Source organism: Zonotrichia albicollis, chromosome 9 (genome assembly GCF_047830755.1).
Source record: "Zonotrichia albicollis isolate bZonAlb1 chromosome 9, bZonAlb1.hap1, whole genome shotgun sequence".
Classification (NCBI taxonomy): Eukaryota; Metazoa; Chordata; class Aves; order Passeriformes; family Passerellidae; genus Zonotrichia; species Zonotrichia albicollis.
This window is the reverse complement of record NC_133827.1, coordinates 39,647,011-39,663,487: the sequence shown is the minus strand read 5'-3', so window position 1 is coordinate 39,663,487 and position 16,477 is coordinate 39,647,011. Positions and strand designations below refer to the sequence as shown.

The 16,477-nt window shown below is 41.6% G+C and overlaps 1 protein-coding gene across 1 annotated transcript in view; it reads right to left on the bottom strand.

Annotated features, from left to right (window-relative positions):
• SI (sucrase-isomaltase) overlaps positions 1 to 15,548 on the bottom strand; it is a 46,682-nt gene extending 31,134 nt beyond the window's left edge. The window contains exons 1-9 of the mRNA XM_074547501.1: positions 15,244 to 15,548; positions 13,531 to 13,651; positions 11,652 to 11,725; positions 6,783 to 6,903; positions 6,016 to 6,125; positions 5,187 to 5,338; positions 3,602 to 3,773; positions 1,233 to 1,332; positions 501 to 613 (exon numbers count right to left, since the gene is read on the bottom strand). Of these exons, the coding sequence (XP_074403602.1) occupies positions 501 to 613; positions 1,233 to 1,332; positions 3,602 to 3,773; positions 5,187 to 5,338; positions 6,016 to 6,125; positions 6,783 to 6,903; positions 11,652 to 11,725; positions 13,531 to 13,651 (963 nt within the window). The 5' untranslated portion in view covers positions 15,244 to 15,548. The remainder of the gene's footprint in view (positions 1 to 500; positions 614 to 1,232; positions 1,333 to 3,601; positions 3,774 to 5,186; positions 5,339 to 6,015; positions 6,126 to 6,782; positions 6,904 to 11,651; positions 11,726 to 13,530; positions 13,652 to 15,243) is intronic.
• Between the last annotated feature and the right edge of the window lie 929 nt (positions 15,549 to 16,477).

Here is a 16,477-nt window from a genome sequence, read left to right as displayed (position 1 = left end):
TTTAACTCTGTCTGCCCTCTGGTTTTAGATAGCCCTGGTAAGGCATCACCACATTTCCCAAATTTACTCCAATAGCCCACTCCTAAACACAATATTTTTCCCTATTTTTATTTATTTTAATAAATACTGGTATTTTGGGACAATGCCTATTCTCTAAGGTGTCACTGGAACCATGGAAGATCTCAAGAACTGCAAAAGACACTCAGTGATATCTTGTGATCATAAGATCCAGACATCGTATAAACACACTCTCTATCCCATAACATTGCCATATGAACAGGAATTTTTCCTCATGACAAGAGCAAGGAAACATAAATTATTCTAGAGACGATCTCCAGCCCTAAAGGCCACGGTGTAAAGTACAGATTTATGAACTTTGGAGCTCTTGGACCTGGAAAATTGTCTCCTCTCCAGCATCCAGACAAAAAGAATATGATAAAATAAACCCCAAGCACTTTGAAAAAAACTGCCCTTTGCATAATCCCTGTAGGTAAAGGTACCTGCAGGTACTCCTGGACTACTTGCTCTGGAGTGTTCCCCACAAAGATGTAGAAATCCAGGATGCCTCCAATGGTTCTGTAGGTCACTGCTGGAGCAGGCTGCACCACAAACTCTGCCAGACAAGAGGGCACAAAAACAGTTCTGAAGGACAGGAAATGCTAAAGTAACTTATCTAATTGATGATAAGAGAGAATTTACTGAAGTAAAAACCACAAAATGCCTATTGAACCCTAAACCATTAATTGAACTTGCAAAGAAGGGGAAATCAGACAACTCGTTATGTGTCCCTATTCCCATTGCTTTACATCCTCCAGAGAAGAGCATCAGAAGAAATCCAGTGGTTCAACCTTTTATCTTGAATTTTTAGTACAACTTTCCAGCCCAAAGATGTGCAGAGCTCAGTACATATAAATACAAATACACTTATCTGAAGGGATTAAAGGACATTTACTTCCAAGTGTTGTTCACTCCAAATTTAGCCTCTTATTCCAGTGCAGACCTGTACAGCCTTTGGATAAATTCCTGGCCCTCAGATTTCCATCAAAATCCTCCAGTTAACTGGGAGCTACTCACTGCTTGTGCTTGAAATATTATTAGACACAGGGTAATGACTGCCCTCAGATATTGGGGGTGTTTTTAAGAAGGGACACTTCCATCAGCTCAGTTTTATTGCAATAATTTCAGAAGGAACTCAACTGTACTGCTCAGAGCCCCAGAGAAAGGTTCCTTACCCATGGCATTGCTGTTCATCAGGAAAACACCAAAGGAGGCTCCAGTGTTGTCTTCCAAACACAGGAAGAAAGTTTGGGCTCCATACAAGTTATCCACGGTCTAAAATAGAGGGAACAGGCAAGCTGATCAACATCTAACAACAGGATCTGCTCTGGAATACTCCAAAATAGATCACAGGTAGAACTCACAACGCCTCAAAATGGAGCAAACAGCAGAAATTTAAATCCCAACACTTCCCTGTTTTATATGTTCTGGTTTTCCTGATGTTATTCTCCTTTATTTTCCATTAAAACAAGAATTTACCCAATAAATAGATAACAGATCTGATGGATCTCCAGGAAGGCTGGCAGATATTGCAGCTCTATTTCTGGGGAATAAATGTGCTCATCAAGAACTTGAGAGGTGCTTCCCTTTCACCACAGATTAGGTTTTACATCTAATCTATATTTCTATTCATCCCACAAGGCAATAATTTTGATGCCTAATCTATGGAAATAGGAGAGTGCCTTGCTGCTTTTTCATTTCCTTTCTAATTCTTTTTTTATTTCTGCTGTTATTATTAGCAACATAACCCCTGAGAGATGCTAACAATTGTTGCAGTAGTTGTGTTTTTTCTCCTGAAAAAGCAAATTCAGTTCAAATGAACAAGAAACAGAGCCTGAGCAGTTTGAAATCAGCCTAACTTGGTGCTGTTCATTGTCATTTTAGCTTAATGAGTCTGCACTCAGTGGAGCCATTCAGTCAAGAACTATCTTCAATCCAGAGCAAAGAGTGGGGAGGAACCTCAAGGCAATGGGTACAAATTCCAGATTATTAATTAACTACATGCAGCCCTCTCACCCTCAGGTTTCAGTCCATTTATCTCCTGTTGCAGGAGAACAAAAGTTGTCTTTCAAAGCAAGGAGTTGCTTTATGAAGCTGAGGCAATGGTGAAAATAATCTTACAATTACCACAAAATGGGTGTCACCGAAATTGCTTCATAAAGAGACAGCCAGAAAATGATAACAACAAATAACAGCTGACAGACATATTTTATCTTGGAAAGAAGCAGCTGTTAAGGAGAATTTTTCCATAATTTGAGCTCCAAGGATATTGCTGAGGCAGTCTGTCCAGCGGAACTGAACCCTGCCCTCAGCAAAGCCTGTTGTTATTTACTACTACGTTATTTATTCTGATTACCAGTAGAAACTGAAGACTCATCTATTAAGGTTTATCCTCTGGTTTTCCACTGCACAGCAACGTAAAAACCAGGGAACACCCATCACCACCATGGAGCTGTTAGCAACAACACAGTGCCTGAAAAATCTTCATGGAAAAACTCCACAGGCAGAAGTGCTTCAGTGGGCTGAGTTCAGTACTACTGAGTTACATTCAAATATAAATTATGTTAGAACAAGAAACAGGAGGAGAACAAGCTTTTTACCCAGGTATGTAAAAGTGCAAATATCTCCTCTTTTGACCTGAGCTCCTTCCTGTTTTCAAATAACACTAAATTAATAAAATGAAACATTTGTGCCAAATGTTTAGGCAGATATGATGTTTATCAAAAACAATATCTTGGGCTGAATTAAATGGATGAACATCCTGACCCTGTCTCAAATTCAATCCTTCAAGACAGCACTGCTATGCAACCCCTCTGTTTTATGGCAACAGCCTCTAGTAAATCCATAAGAAATGCGGGAATTTTCACCAAATAAGGATACTGATAAAATAGCAAGGAAGTTTTATTTCTCGTGCCAATTCTATTGTTTCAGTAACTTCTGTCAAACCCAAGACTAACTGAATCCTTCTTTTTTTCCTTTCCTTCAGGTGGTTTCTTCTAAATCATAATAATCCATTGTCACAGACATGTTTTATGAAAAATCCTTTCCTTAGGATTTTTCCTCCTGAGAAGCTGAGAGGCCCCAGAAACAAAATGTAAACATTGATTATCTGCTGCTGTGGAATGCAACAGGTGCATCTGGGATTGGTCTCGTGTGGTTGTTTCTAATTAATGTCCAATCACAGTCAGCTGGCTTGGACAGAGAGCCGAGACACAAACCTTTGTTATCATTCCTTCTTATTCTATTCTTAGCTAGCCTTGTGATGAAACCTTTTCTTCTATTCTTTTAGTATAGTTTTAATATAATTTATCATAAAATAATAAATCAAGGCTTCTGAAACATGGAGTCAGATCCTCATCTCTTCCCTCATCCAAGAACCCCTGTGAGCACCGTCACAATCCATAACAATTTATTCTCATCCAAACACAGAATCAACTTTCGATCCGCAACAATTAATTTCATTCGGGTGGATTCACGAATGTGCTCCCAGCCAGGTTTGGGTGGCAGAACTGAAAAGACTGAGGGGAAAGAATCCCAGACTCACAGCAGCTGGGGGAGTGTCCCTGCTGAAGAGGGGCCAGGTTCTCCAGTTGACATCGTGCCTGTACTGCTTGTGCACGTGCTCCCCAATGCCGTAGATGTTGCTGCTGGGCAGCCTGATGGAGAGCTGCAGGAACTGGTCAGCGTACTGCAGGGGCCCAATGGTGGTGTCAAACCTGGTGGAAAAGTGCAAAAAAAAAATATATATATAATGAGGAAAAAAGGAAGGGTTTTACTAAGGGTTGTTGCAAGGAATGTTTCTGGTCATTTCAGCTGGAGATGGGTGGCAGAGTCAGGTCTCCACACAGATCTTTCAGGTTTTCTTCCAGCTGCTGCTGGAATCAGAACTCTTTTGGGACCTCAAGTGGAACAACTAATGGTGGACAGTCACACGCTTTATGAGAATAATCAAGATTTTGGCAGTGAATTGTCATGACATATTCTCCTTCTATAAAAAGACCTCTGTTTAAGAGCTGGGGAAAATCAGTGTAAACCTCGTGCAAAGAAATTTATCAAGGATTTATCTCTGCTCTTATCCCATGGTAGAAACAGCTTCCTTTAAGAGCCTCAAATTCAGAGCCCAACATTCATTTGTCATTTTTTTCTTTAGACATTTTTTCACATGTCGTTTTTTCTTTAGACACCCAAATGCAAACACTTTGATGAAATTAAATGAAGGCCTAAGGAAATTTAGACAATATTCCAGAGAATTGTTTCAGTGTGGTCCCTCAGGTGTCTCATCCCCCTCCCTGTACCTGTTTAATCAGTCAGGCACTGCTGACTGCCAAGTCCATCTTCTGTGCCCTCTGTAATTGCAAATCAATCACTACAGAGGATTCCAAGCAAGAAAACAATACTAATAAGAGCAAAAAGCAATCCTTAATTAATGAAACTCGAAGCCTTGCTAATCCAGGTGGCCCAGCCCTGTGACAGGTAATCATTCCTGGCTGATTTAATGAGCACCTTCATCTGGCACTTCCCTGCTCTCAGGGCACTTGGACACCTCTGGGTTGGTGGCTTTGGCTTCATTCATTTAATTTTAGAACATGAATGGGATGAGACAATCCAATGTTCAAGTTCATTCAATATTTTACACACAGCCTTACACAACCAGCGGTCCTTGGATAACACAGGTTTAAAGGGCAGCCTGATTTTGGTGGTGATACAAAGGGCAGCCTGATTTTGGTTATTCAGGGCCTCAGCACAAGTGTAGTAAAGAAGATAAAAGGTAAAGGAAGGTTAAAAAAAGGTTAAAAGGTAAAGAAGATAAAAGGCAATCAGGAATTTTCCCACATGGTTTGAAGCACTGGCAAAGAGTCGCTCAGGCAATAAAAATTCCCCATATTGAGATTTCCCCTGCACTGGGGCAACGTGATCAGAGAGCCACACTGAAACCCTTCAGACAGAGCTTCCCACCTCAGACTTTGCCCCCAGAGTCATCCCAAGAGTCCTTGAGGCACATCCAGCAGTCAAGAAGAGGGAAGAAGTCGAGTCTGTGTCCACGAGGACACCTCACAGGTGGCACCTGGTGTGGCTCTCAGGGAGCCCCAGTGACAGCTGTGTCACCAAGGAAGGCCACCAGGACTTACAGCACTTTGCCATTGCTGGCTCTGGTCACCACGAGGCCGAAGGGGTTCTGCTTCAGCTCCACCGTGTAGCTGGGGTTGGAGGCCTTGGATCCCTGGAAGGGCTTCACGTGCTCGTGAGGGACCTCGAACCTTTTAGTGTTGGGGTCAGTGATCTGCACACATTGACACAACACAAGCATTGGGCCTTGACAGAATTAATCCCCAATACAGACATTTTCCAGCATTATCCACAGTTCTGACTCAGGGTATTTCCACCCAGTTCTGACTCAGGGTATTTCCACCCTTATCCCAGTCTCCTCCTCTGCTTTTATTATTATCCACTTCTAACTTTAATTACTCATTTTCAGCCATTTTCTTCAGAATATTTGTCTCTGTGTTTCCCTGGCTCACCAGGAACCCACCACAGGACAAAGTCTCCCCCAGAAGGTTCTCAACCCCACATCCATGGCACAGAGCTTGAGCTCTCCATGGAAAACACGAACCATTGGAAAAGCTAATATTGTCTGTCAAAATGATTGAGAGATGTGATTGGGCCATCAATAAAAAGTAAGTAAATACATTTATCCCCACCAAATCTTCCTGTGATGAGGACAAATGGTGGATAATAGGAAAGCTGAGCTTTCCAGAGGTCTGGGTGATTTTTCATGCAGAATTCCCAGTGCGCCAAGTCCCCGTTAGCCTGAGGCATTGCAACAGCAGGGATAACAACAAAAAACTTCACTGGGAGCCATGAGAGTGCTCCAGAGGCACCAATCCTACACTCCCTGCACAGGCAGCCCCACATCTGGCAGAGCAAACAGGCCGTGGGGCAGCAGAGGACAAAGCTGACCTTGAAGTGGAAGCGGTTGTTTGTCTGATACTCCGCCGTGAGCAGCACGGTCTGGATGTCATCCCCGAAGAGGGAAGGGGATGGCAGCCTGTCCAACGTGGCCTCAAACCCTTGGGAGACAAACAGGGGGGTGTGTCAGAACCCAGGAAATTCCTCTGGCTGCCCTGGAGGGCTCCAGCCCCTGCCTGAGGGGCTCAGAGACCTTGGCACAGAGCCCAGGACCCCTGTGCCTCTGGCTGAGCCCTTGGAAAAAACAACCACCAACCTTTATATGAAGAATTACGAGACAAGAAAGTTTAAGTAGAAGAATAGTTTGTCACAGGGTGAAAAATAGATTTTTGAGGGTTTTAGAATAGGGGCTTGGGGTCCCAAGATGGAGGAATCTGGGTGTGCCTTGGTCTCTTTCCTTCTTCCAGGACTTCATCTTCTGGGTGATGGTGGCACTTTTGGATTGGTTTAGAGTAGAAGCTCACTGTCTAGCATAGGTGATGGGTATTGGGAAGTTATTGTAAATAGTGTAGATGTAGTTTTTAGTATAAAAACGTAACACCAGTGTGCCTCAACCCCACCTGCCAGACAGACCTCGGTGTGTTGGAGAAAGAATGCAATAAATACGAAACAATAAACGATCTTGAGAACCACAACAGAAGAATTGTGACTCCTTCTTTGACTGCTGGGCTGGGAAAAGAGGCTGGTACGGATCTCAGAGTCACTGTGACCAGCAGAAATCGCGAGATGGGGGAGCCGGGGCCCAGCCCAGAGCTCACCTGCCTGCGTGGACCTCTCGGAGCCGCGCACTTTGTAGCCGTGGTTGGGGGAGAAGTAGCACCAGGGCACGTTGGCATCGCTCTGGGGGCTCCAGCAGCAGCCACGGCGGGAGCAGGTGCTCTGAGCAAGGACAGCGGGCACAGATCAGTGGGGTTACAAACATACCCACACCAAACCAGTCCAGTGCACATTTCACCCCAAACACCAAATGCCTTCAGGATTTCTGCACTCGGGTCAAGCCCTGCTTTGAAAAAAACCCCATGGAGTGAACTCAGTGTTGGCACAGAAAGCACTAAAGAGGTTTTTTTAATGGATTCAGAGAAAATCTGCATATTGGAGATGCAGTCTTTCTTAAGACCAAGACGAGATCCACAGGTAAAATAAATATTTTAAAAGAATTATTGAATAATTTAAATATTGTAAAAAAAATTATTGAATAATTTAAATATTTTAAAAGAATCATTGAATAATTTTAAATATTTTAAAAGAATTATTCAATTATTGTTCAATAATTATTGAATTATTATATTATTCAATAATATATTGTTATATTATTGAATTATTATTCAATACTTAATGAATTGTTATATTATTCTATTGTTGAATCATATAATATATTAATTATAATATATATTTATTATAATATATCATATCATATTATATTATATATTATAATATATAATATAATATAGAATTATTTATTATGTTCAATAATCTACATCTCTCTGCTGTGACAGATACAGCAGAGTCTGACTAACAGTCACACACTGGAGAGGGGTTGAAATTTATCATGGGATTAACATGTAATAAACATCTAAAAATGCATAATTAAACATTGTGTATAATATCTACATTTTAATGTAATTTTCCAGTATCAGAAATCGTTAGACTTCTTCTGCATAACCTCAAATTGAGATAAATATATATATTTTTTTTTTAAATAAACCCATTTTTTCAAGCCTCTGTCTCAGTGCAGTGGCACCATGCTTTACACACCCATTCACTAGAAAGCTGGAATTCCTTTGCTCTGCTGTTAGAAATGAACTTGTTCATGCGCTCTGGGTGTGAGGTTTATGTTTGGAGATAAGATTGGGGCAATGAATCACAAAGTTTCCACCCATTTTCTCTCCTCAAACCCCCATTCATTACTTCGGGCAAAGGACAGCGGCAAAACAACTCTCACTGAGGGCAAAGGGTGATTCCATCAGTGACCTCAGGTACCCTGCTCCAAAAGGTACCTTCCAAACCTCACTTTCACCTCTCCACTACCAGAAGCTCTTTCTGCTTTCATCTGAACGTGCAAAAATGCTTTTGTTGTTTGTAATAAATATATAAAATATTCTGCAGCTTGAAATAGGTGGACATGAGCCCAAACCTGCATTGCTGCCGTCCTTGCTTTGGGGTTGGAGAGCCCAGAGTGCTCAGTGCAGGTTAAATTACTTTCAGAGGCTCTGGGCAGATAAAAGATAAGGCAGCTCCAGCCCAGCAATCAGGCAGGTGCTGGAGGAAGCACTGAGGGAGCTCACAAAGCCACAGCCTTGGGAAGCCTCAGGGCATTTATCTGACTGTGGTTTTACAGAGCACAGAAATCACTCAAAACCACCCAAAATAAACCCCAGATTCACCAAACAGGTGAATGTTTTTCCTCTCTGTCATAGAATCATCCCATCAGGAAACATTTGCTGTCATTTCCATCAGGTTCCGAGCCAAAATTAAGGGCTGGAGGAGAGCTGTAGGGACTCATTTCCCCCTTTGACACACAGAGCCTTTGGAAGGCTGTGAAAAACCCAGGCTCACTCCCCACCTGCCCAGATGCCAGCTGAGAACTCCCCATTTCCCATTTATAAACCAGGGTAAAGGAGAGGAAGCACACAGCTCTCCAAGACTGCAGAGATCTCAGCTTTATCCCCTCACTTCATTTCCTTCATATAGAGGGGAATATCCTGAATATAAGAACAGATTCACTACTCTCATCCTCTTCTCAGACCATCCCATAAAAAGCAGAATAAACTGATTTTCCTAAAACCTAGCACTTCAAGCATCCACATTCCCAGCTTTCTAAGCACCTTCTTCTTCTCCCCAGCTATTTCTCCTGAATTCTCCTCAACTATTTTCAGCAGTTCCTTCACAGTCCAGTGATATTTTTCCAGCTGGATCTTACCCTGGCAGATCCCCATTTTTGTGGCATATTGAGCTTTATATCTGCACAAGGAAGTGAACACAGAAGCTGTGCCTGGCGCAGGGGAAGGAGCAGAGTTCACCAGAGACACTGGGGAGCCTGCTGTAAAAGCAATCATCTGCTATAAATAACGCTGGGATCCCAGCCTGGGGGCTGTAAAAGCAGCACGATGGATACCAGCACCCAAAGCTTCATTAGGAATTACCCTGGATACAAGGAAGCTGCGTGCACTGGGGTACAGCATGGGCTGAGCACCAAGGGCTCCAAGAGGAGCCTGGCCACGTGCTGAGCTTCAATGTGCATCCACACAGGCCTCCTCCAGCAGGGCATTTTGGGGAGAAAAGCACAGAAACCAAGCCCAAAGCAACAATTCCCCCTTCCCTGAGCTTTCAGAGGTGTCAGCCTGGCCTACTCCAGCTCTGCTCAGTGGAATTCTTGTTTTACTGCTGTGTTCTGCTTGTCTGAGCAGACCTCCAGGCAATTTTCCACAGCAGTGAATAGATCCTGAATATCTTCCTTCTTCCAGCAGCTCTATCTTCACCAACAACATGATCAAATAAAAATTATCTATTTCTTTTCTTTTGTTATTTTCTTCCTTTCTATCTCTTTTATGCATTTCTTCCTTTCTTATCCTTACTTTTTCTTCCTGCCTTCCTCTTGTCTTCATTTCTTCCTTCCTCTCCTCTCCTCTCCTCTCCTCTCCTCTCCTCTCCTCTCCTCTCCTCTCCTCTCCTCTCCTCTCCTCTCCTCTCCTCTCCTCTCCTCTCCTCTCCTCTCCTCTCCTCTCCTCTCCTCTCCTCTCCTCTCCTCTCCTCTCCTCTCCTCTCCTCTCCTCTCCATTTCTTCCTGCCTTCCCTTCTTTTTCTCCTCTCTCCATCTCCTCTCTATTTCGTCCTTCCTTTCAATTTCTTTCTTTCTCCTATTTACTTCTCATTTCTGTAATCCCACTCATTTTCTGGCTCCACCCTGGACATCCTCAGTGACCAAGGTACTCAATGCAATCACCAACCCTTGCAGATCAGCTCAGCCAAGCCATTTTCCCCAGCTGCTGTTTACTCTGAAAACCACAACCACAAACCACAAACCACAAACACAAACCACAAACACAAACCACTGCAGCAGAGTGATGCAGTTTCACAGATTCCTGCATTAGAGGAACCAAATCACTTCCAGGGCAAAATGAGCACAAGAGTGAATGGAATCACTGGGATGGGATTCTGGCTTTCCCCATGGACTAAATGTGATCTTGAACCCTGTCAAATCTGCTGCCTGCTCTTCACTAATATTCAGAAATCATTTATTTTACCTCTAAATTTCATATCAGGCACCCTCAGCGTTGCAATCTGCATCTACTTTTCTGCTGGGAGCTGTGATTTGATGGTTTTTAATTCTCTCCCAGCCCCAGCCCTGCAGCTGCAAGCAGAGCAGAGCAGCCCTGCTGCCCTCCCTGCTCGTGGGGTGACTGGTTCAGAGGCAGTAATTACAGATTTAAATGGATTTAAATGATCTGCATGGCTTCTCCTGCAGGGCTCTGCCTCTTCCTGGGCCAGGGAAGGAGCCTGAAGAGGCAAGAACAGGCTGGGATTTGAACCTTTCCTAACCCATCCCCTGCAGGACTTTATTGAGCTACAAATCATAACAAAACCCATGGCAGGAGAGGCTTTAACAACAGCCAGCTCTGGAATTAGGTGGGGATTTCCTCCAGGTTCAAACAGCTGGGTAGCAATTATTATACCTCTGTGAATGACAGAAGTAACCCACATCACACTGGGGGTTTTTTCTCTCCTAAGCTGCCCCTCCCCAGATCAAAGATAGATACCAGGCATCCACCAGAAAACAAGAAAATTCATAATAAATATGAAAATAATAATGATAATAAATAATTAACATTTATAATTTGATTATAATAAATAAATAATAATTATAATAATAAAAATTATAATGATTGTAGTCTTTCAGGAGTAACTATTACAAAAACCTTCTCAGTGTGAAAGGGCTGAAAAAATAAAGGGCATCATAAAATCATGGAAGGGTTTGGGTTGGAAGGGACCTCAAATCTCCTCTCATTCCAATTCCTCCCATGGGCAGGGAACCTTCCACCATCCCAGGCTGCTCCAAGGCTCATCCAGCCTGAGACGATGCTTTTCATGGGAATTTTAACTCCAAGATTCTTAAGCCAAGAGGTCTTTTCCATACTCTGCTCTCTCAGACACCCCAACCAGGATGAGGTGAGGAATGAGAATTTGACTCCATGCTCCCAGAAAGCTGATTTATTATATTATGATATATATTATAGTAAAAGAAATGATCCAAAGTGGGTCTGAAAGGAAACTCTGACCACACCTTGTAAAATGGCACATCCCAGTAAAGCCCATCACTTCTGAATTATTGTAAATGCCACTTTTTGGCCATCAAACCAAATGAAACCATTCAGAAAAAGTTGTTAAAAACCAAGGGTGACTCTTTTAACTGCTTGATGTCTGACCAATATTTTTGCCACCTCTCCCCAAACCAGAGAAATCAGACCTGCTGTCAATGGGCTGAAATCCTGCAAACACTGGGAAGATCACACATTTAAACAGGTTGAGGAAACACCTGAGCTAGTAGAGACAAATGACATTTCTATAAATAAGCAGGAGGTTTTATGGGATAAAATCTCTTTTCTAGTATTTTCCAGAATGTTACCAACCTGTGTTGCAAGTTCATCTGGGATGCAGTCAATTCTCTGTGCTACTGGTGTATCCTGACATTGTGGGAAAAAGTCTGCCAGGGAAATAAAGGAATGGGTTAATACCAGGAAATAAAGGAACTGGTTAATACCAGGGGAAATAAAGGAACTGGTTAATACCAGGAAAATAAAGGAATGGGTTAATACCAGGAAAATAAAGGAATGGGTTAATACCAGGAAAATAAAGGAAATGGATAATACCAGGAAAATAAAGGAATGGGTTAATACCAGGGGAAATAAAGGAATGGGTTAATACCAGGAAAATAAAGGAAATGGATAATACCAGGAAAATAAAGGAACTGGTTAATACCAGGGGAAATAAAGGAATGGGGTAATACCAGGGGAAATAAAGGAATGGGTTAACACCAGGGAAATAAAGGAATGGGTTAATACCAGGAAATAAAGGAATGGGTTAATACCAGGGGAAATAAAGGAATGGGTTAATACCACGAAATAAAGGAATGGGTTAATACCAGGAAAATAAAGGAATGGATTAATACCAGGAAAATATAGGAATGGATTAATACCAGGAAAATAAAGGAACTGGTTAATACCAGGCAAATAAAGGAATGGGTTAATACCAGGGAAATAAAGGAATGGGTTAATACCAGTGTCTCTAAACTGCAGGAATAACTTGATTCCCTCTAAACTCAGCTCCTGCTGCCTGCTTCCCTAACAATAACAGAGATCCAAATCACTATCAACCATGGCTTCTGTGATTCATTTTTACCTTTGGAAAATGGCACACAATTATTTCAGATATGAAAATTTCATAATCTTTGAGCATAGAGGTAATTTTGGTAATTTTAATTCATTAGTCCACTTTTCAGTGACTCCTGTCAATGTGCTCTGCTCCATTGAAAATATGTGCAAAAATAAAAATGGGAAGAACTTTTCTTAAATTGGGCTGTCCTGGTGCTCCTTCCCCTGAGCCAGAGTTTTTAACAGGAACTGGAATTGAAGCATCAGGGAAAAGCATCTTAAAACTCCATTAAAATGCTCCTTTAGATTTCAGGTTTGTGGGACTGAATTTAAGGTGGGCAGCTTTAGCTGATTAAAGGGAGCACTGAAAGTTATTTTATGTATTTGGGAACTGTTTGGAGCAAGGACTGGAAAGTGCCCTGGGCTGAGATGGACACACAGCCCCAGATTTGCCTCTTTGCATCAGCTGCACTTGTGCTTTTTGCTCAAAAAAACTCCTGCTCTTGACAGAAACAAGGAAAAAATATGCAGATATGAGTCTGGATGGGCAGTTCTACTAAAACACTGAGAGGTTTGCTTTCTATAAGCAATAATTTTTATTTTTCTGCCATTTCCACCTCCAAGCTGTTTACTTCAGTCCCTGTGTGTGAATGGAATTACACAGAACAGGACTGGAAGTAAAGCAGGTGCTCTGCATCACAGCCCTGTAACACGAGGGTTTCCTGATTTATCAGTGCCTCAGCAAGAAACACTGGGGGATTTTAGGATTATTATAATATTGCACACAATTTGTCCAGTCCCACACAGGGATCAGGCGGAGATTTTTTTTCAGAATTATCTTTTTTTTTAACACTCCAAAAATTGCGATTATCTGAGCTCCATGCTCCTAAAGAAAGTCCAACCAGCGGGGAGGGGAGAGATAAGAGATTTTTCACGACAATAAACCCTGACTCACACCATTTATTGCATTCATGATAACTGTGATTGTATCACCCACAGCGAGGACCGGTCACCATTCACCTTTGGGTGATGATAACAGCTTTTGGGTACTGATAAGAGCAGGAGCCCTGAGGCAGCTTTTTTGGGTTTTTGTTCTTGCAGGGTTTTTGTTCTTGCAGCAGCCAGGGGAAGCTCTCACCTGGAGATTTGACCCCGGGCTCTCCTGTGGCCAGCAGCCCAATGAGGACACAGGCAATGACAGTCACCACGGTGAAGAGGGCAATGAGGGTGAGCTCCAGCCCACTGAATTTCCTGCCCATCTAGGAACCCAGAGAAACTCCATCAGACAAGGAGAAACACGAGCATCAGCTCTAAATTATAATAATATATATATATTTATATTATATATAGAATTTATTATATCTATAATATATATATTTATTATGTATATAATTATATATATAATATATATATTATATATATTATTATGTATATAATTATATAATATATCCTATATAATTGTATATATTATATTTCTAAATGCTGCTAATAACATTTATAATTTAATAAGTTTTAATTAAAATATGATTTTTAATTAATTTTTTTTAAAATAAATTGTTCTGGTTGTAAGCCACGTCACCTAATCCTGAGGTTTAAATAAAACTCTACTTAAATGCTAAGTGCAATAAGTCTCCAGTTCAGGATAATTCGCCCAGTGCAGATTATGAAATTATTACACTCAGAAACGCATTTTGGTCCCTGCAAATCACTGAACACAGAACAATTTACTCCTGCAATTAACCATGAAGTTTCCCACAGGTTACCAAAATTTCTGAAATAGACAATAAAATAAATCTTCTTCCCCTTTTTTCCTTTTCTAAACTTTCTTTTCTCCTATAAAGCAAACACAGGCTATTCATTTAAAAAGGAGGAACCTGATTGGTTAGAAATATACCTGAGAAAAGCTGGAATAAACCCTGAGGGCGTGTCCAGGACACGTGGGGAAGGCAAGACAGAGATAAATTGCTTTTTTGTGCAGTGGCAGAACAGAGTGTGTACAAGCTCATGGCACAGTGGCTGCTGCTGGAATCACAACTCAAATATGGGAAATAACTCAATGGAGTCAGTGCCTTAGGAATTTGGGAAAACTTCGTGTTTTCCACAGCCTTTTTAAAATATTTTTGGTGAGAAAGGAGTGCTGAGCCAAGGGGGCTGTGCTGGCTCAGAGAACAACCCAGAGCCATCAACACTGAACTGTGCACCAGCAATCAAACTGATTAAAACTAATTAAAACTAATTAAAACGAATCTCAGCAGCCAGATCAATACACACTGGCAGCTACCACTGCATTTAGCTGGTGGTTAAGGGATTTAACCTCATAAAACAGAGTTAAATACAGAGAAATTGGCTCTTTTCAGTTAAGGAAGCGTGGGAGCACATGTGCATTGCACTGGCACATCAGAACACTTTCACATGTTTTAGTGATGACCCGCACAAGTGAAGAATACTTTAGAATGAACTATTTTGTGTGTGAAATAACAGTTTAAATCATTGTGTGCACCGGCTGCCATTTTTAACCCATCACCCTCCCACCATCACAAACTAAAATCCCCTTTTGCGGTGTTGCCCCAGCTGGTATCATCCTAAAATTTAAGAACCATTTTCATTTTTCTGAAAAGCAGGATTTTATTAAAGTTCTTGTCATTAAAGCCTTCTATCTCATTGAATTTCAGTTCTTTCTTCTCTCGGTCTCCCTCCAACCCTAAAACATTGGAAATAAATCCTTATAATTTGTAAGTCAAAGTTCTGTTGTGTGATGAGCATTCATCAGCAAGGCAAAGCTCTATAGCACCTTGGAATAAGTAAAATGTAACATAACATATATATTTAAATAAGAAAATGAGAGCCTTACCTTAACGTTTCTGTGGTTCCTTCATTTGCTGCTCCTGAGTGTGAAGCTCAGCATCAGACCTGGGGCTTTATGAGCTGCTGTTATCAGTTCTCAGCTGTGTTTGCAGAGCCCTGGGCCAATGGCAGGCACAGCCAGAATTACAGGCAGATTACAGACACTCTTTGGACCAAACACTCTTTGGACCTCAATATGAAACATCAGGCTCTGCAAAGGAGTGAAGAGCAGCCATGAAATGCCAGACAGCTCATCCAGTTGCATGGCTGGGTTTTCTTAATCTTTTCTTCTCCCATATCTTTGTTACTTTAACCTTCATGGAACTGTCACGTTCCTCTTGTAATATTTCTGCTTAATCACCACAAGAAGTCATTAAACATTCTCAAATGAGGGAAAGAGCTGTTGAACATGTTGCAGGGGAGAATCTAATTTATGACCATTAAAATTTTTATTGGAATTAACTATAAAAGATTAATCTTAAATCAATATAAACAGATTTCAGGGGATATTACTAATAAATGTCAAAAGCAGATGAAAAAGATGAAAGATTAACACAGAAATGTTAAAATTTTATAGCCAAGAGGCTTCAATCATAACCTTAATATGAATGCTCCACACCTAACTGATTTTTGTCTTTTTTTTGCAAATGATAGGTGGGATTCTAACATTAAATCTGCATTTTCCAAAGGAAAGCTTTCAATTCATATTATTATGAATATTTACAGGTGAATTTTCAATAATAAAGAAATGGCTGAGAAGTCCCTTCCTTCCTTCCTTCCTTCCTTCCTTCCTTCCTTCCTTCCTTCCTTCCTTCCTTCCTTCCTTCCTTCCTTCCTTCCTTCCTTCTCCATCCATCATCCATCCCTGTCCATCCATCCATCCATCCATCCATCCATCCATCCATCCATCCATCTATCTATCCATCATCCATCCATCCATCCATCCATCCATCCATCCATCCATCCATCCATCTATCTATCCATCATCCATCCATCCATCCCTGTCCATCCATCCATCCATCCATCATCCATCCATCCATCCACCCCTCTCCATCCATCCATCATCCATCCATCCATCCATCCATCCATCCATCCATCCATCCATCCATCCATCCATCCATCCCTGTCCATCCATCCATCATCCATCCATCCATCCATCCCTGTCCATCCATCCATCCATCCATCCATGCCTCCATCCATCCCCTCAGATCAATGCCACCACTCCCAGGGACTCAGTGAAC